This window comes from Fonticula alba (genome assembly GCF_000388065.1).
Source record: "Fonticula alba strain ATCC 38817 unplaced genomic scaffold supercont2.8, whole genome shotgun sequence".
Taxonomy (NCBI): domain Eukaryota; order Rotosphaerida; family Fonticulaceae; genus Fonticula; species Fonticula alba.
The window spans coordinates 1,094,895-1,096,084 of record NW_009242978.1 but is presented as its reverse complement, the minus strand read 5'-3'; the positions used below and the strand labels follow the sequence as shown (position 1 = coordinate 1,096,084).

General features: G+C 63.2%; 1 protein-coding gene across 1 annotated transcript in view; it reads left to right on the top strand.

Moving 5' to 3' along the window:
- Nucleotides 1-235: 235 nt before the first annotated feature.
- H696_04895 (hypothetical protein) overlaps nucleotides 236-1,190 on the top strand; it is a gene marked incomplete at both ends in the record, with an annotated part of 1,647 nt that continues 692 nt past the window's right edge. The window contains 3 exons of the mRNA XM_009498759.1: nucleotides 236-332; nucleotides 473-969; nucleotides 1,070-1,190. Coding sequence (XP_009497034.1) covers nucleotides 236-332; nucleotides 473-969; nucleotides 1,070-1,190 — 715 coding nt within the window. The remainder of the gene's footprint in view (nucleotides 333-472; nucleotides 970-1,069) is intronic.

Here is a 1,190-nt window from a genome sequence, read left to right as displayed (position 1 = left end):
AGTTCCGACGTCTCAAAAAGGGCCATCCGCCTCACTCGCGATCCACACCGTCGGCACACGCACGTACCGCTCCTCACATCACGTCACGCTGCATCCTGCCCTGCAGCATCGCCAGCGCCTTTGCTTGTTTGAATCATCCTCAAGACTCTGCATTCCGCCCTCCCCCCTCCCCTCCCTCTCCCCCCCCCTCTCTCCCTCTCTTTCTCTCGACGCAAACGGAGGCGTACCCCTCACCATGGATACGCAGGCCGCCCCGGGCTCTGTCGCCCACAAGAAGCAGACTCTTCTGCAAAGCCTGACCCGGCAACTGAACAATCGAGATGACGCTATTGGTATGCTTTTGACCTTTATCCAACACATATGCCCCCCCCCCCCCCCTCTCCCCCTTCCCCCCATTCCTGCTTCGCCTCCTCTCTCCCTGCTTCTGGCGAGTCGCTCACCTTTTTTCCTCCTCGGGACGTCTGTTGCTCAGCCTCGTTGGAGGCCATGCTGGATGGAGTCCTGGATGCCGATCTCGATGCCACACTGGACTCCTATCTGTCGCAATTCTGGGACCCACGCGAGGTTTTGAACGATGCGGACATCTCCGGGGCTCTGCGTGCCGAGACACTCTTCTTCGGGCCGGGCCACGTTCAAATCCCCGACAATGGGAATATGGCCGAGGAGGAGGGCTTTGTTTTCCTTCCCGAAACTGATGACTCAGATGCCGAAGGAGGCCCCTTTGTCGAATTGGTAGGCTTTGACCGCGCCGCGCTTGTCCCGGAGCCCGCCGTGGAGCCCGCCGTTGTGCCCGTGGCTGAGCCTGCTGTGGAGCCTGTGGCTGAGCCTGCTGTGGAGCCTGTGGCTGAGCCTGCTGTAGAGCCTGTGGCTGGGCCTGTTGTGGCCGAGCCTGTGACTGAGCCTGTTGTGGCCGAGCCTGTGGCCGAGCCTGTTGAGGAGCCCGCGACTGAGCCCGTGGCTGAACCCGTCGTTGAGCCTGTCCCCGCTGTTATCCCTGCTCCTGAGCCCGTGGCTGAGCCTGCCGCTGAGCCCATTCCTGAGCCTGCTCCTGCTCCTGAGCCCGCACCAGTTCCTGAGCCCGTCGTGGAGCCTGTGGTTGAACCTGTGGCTGAGCCTGCCACTGAGCCCGCTGTTGCTCCTGCTCCTGAGCCCGCGCCCGCTCCTGAGCCCGCGCCCGCTCCTGAGCCCGC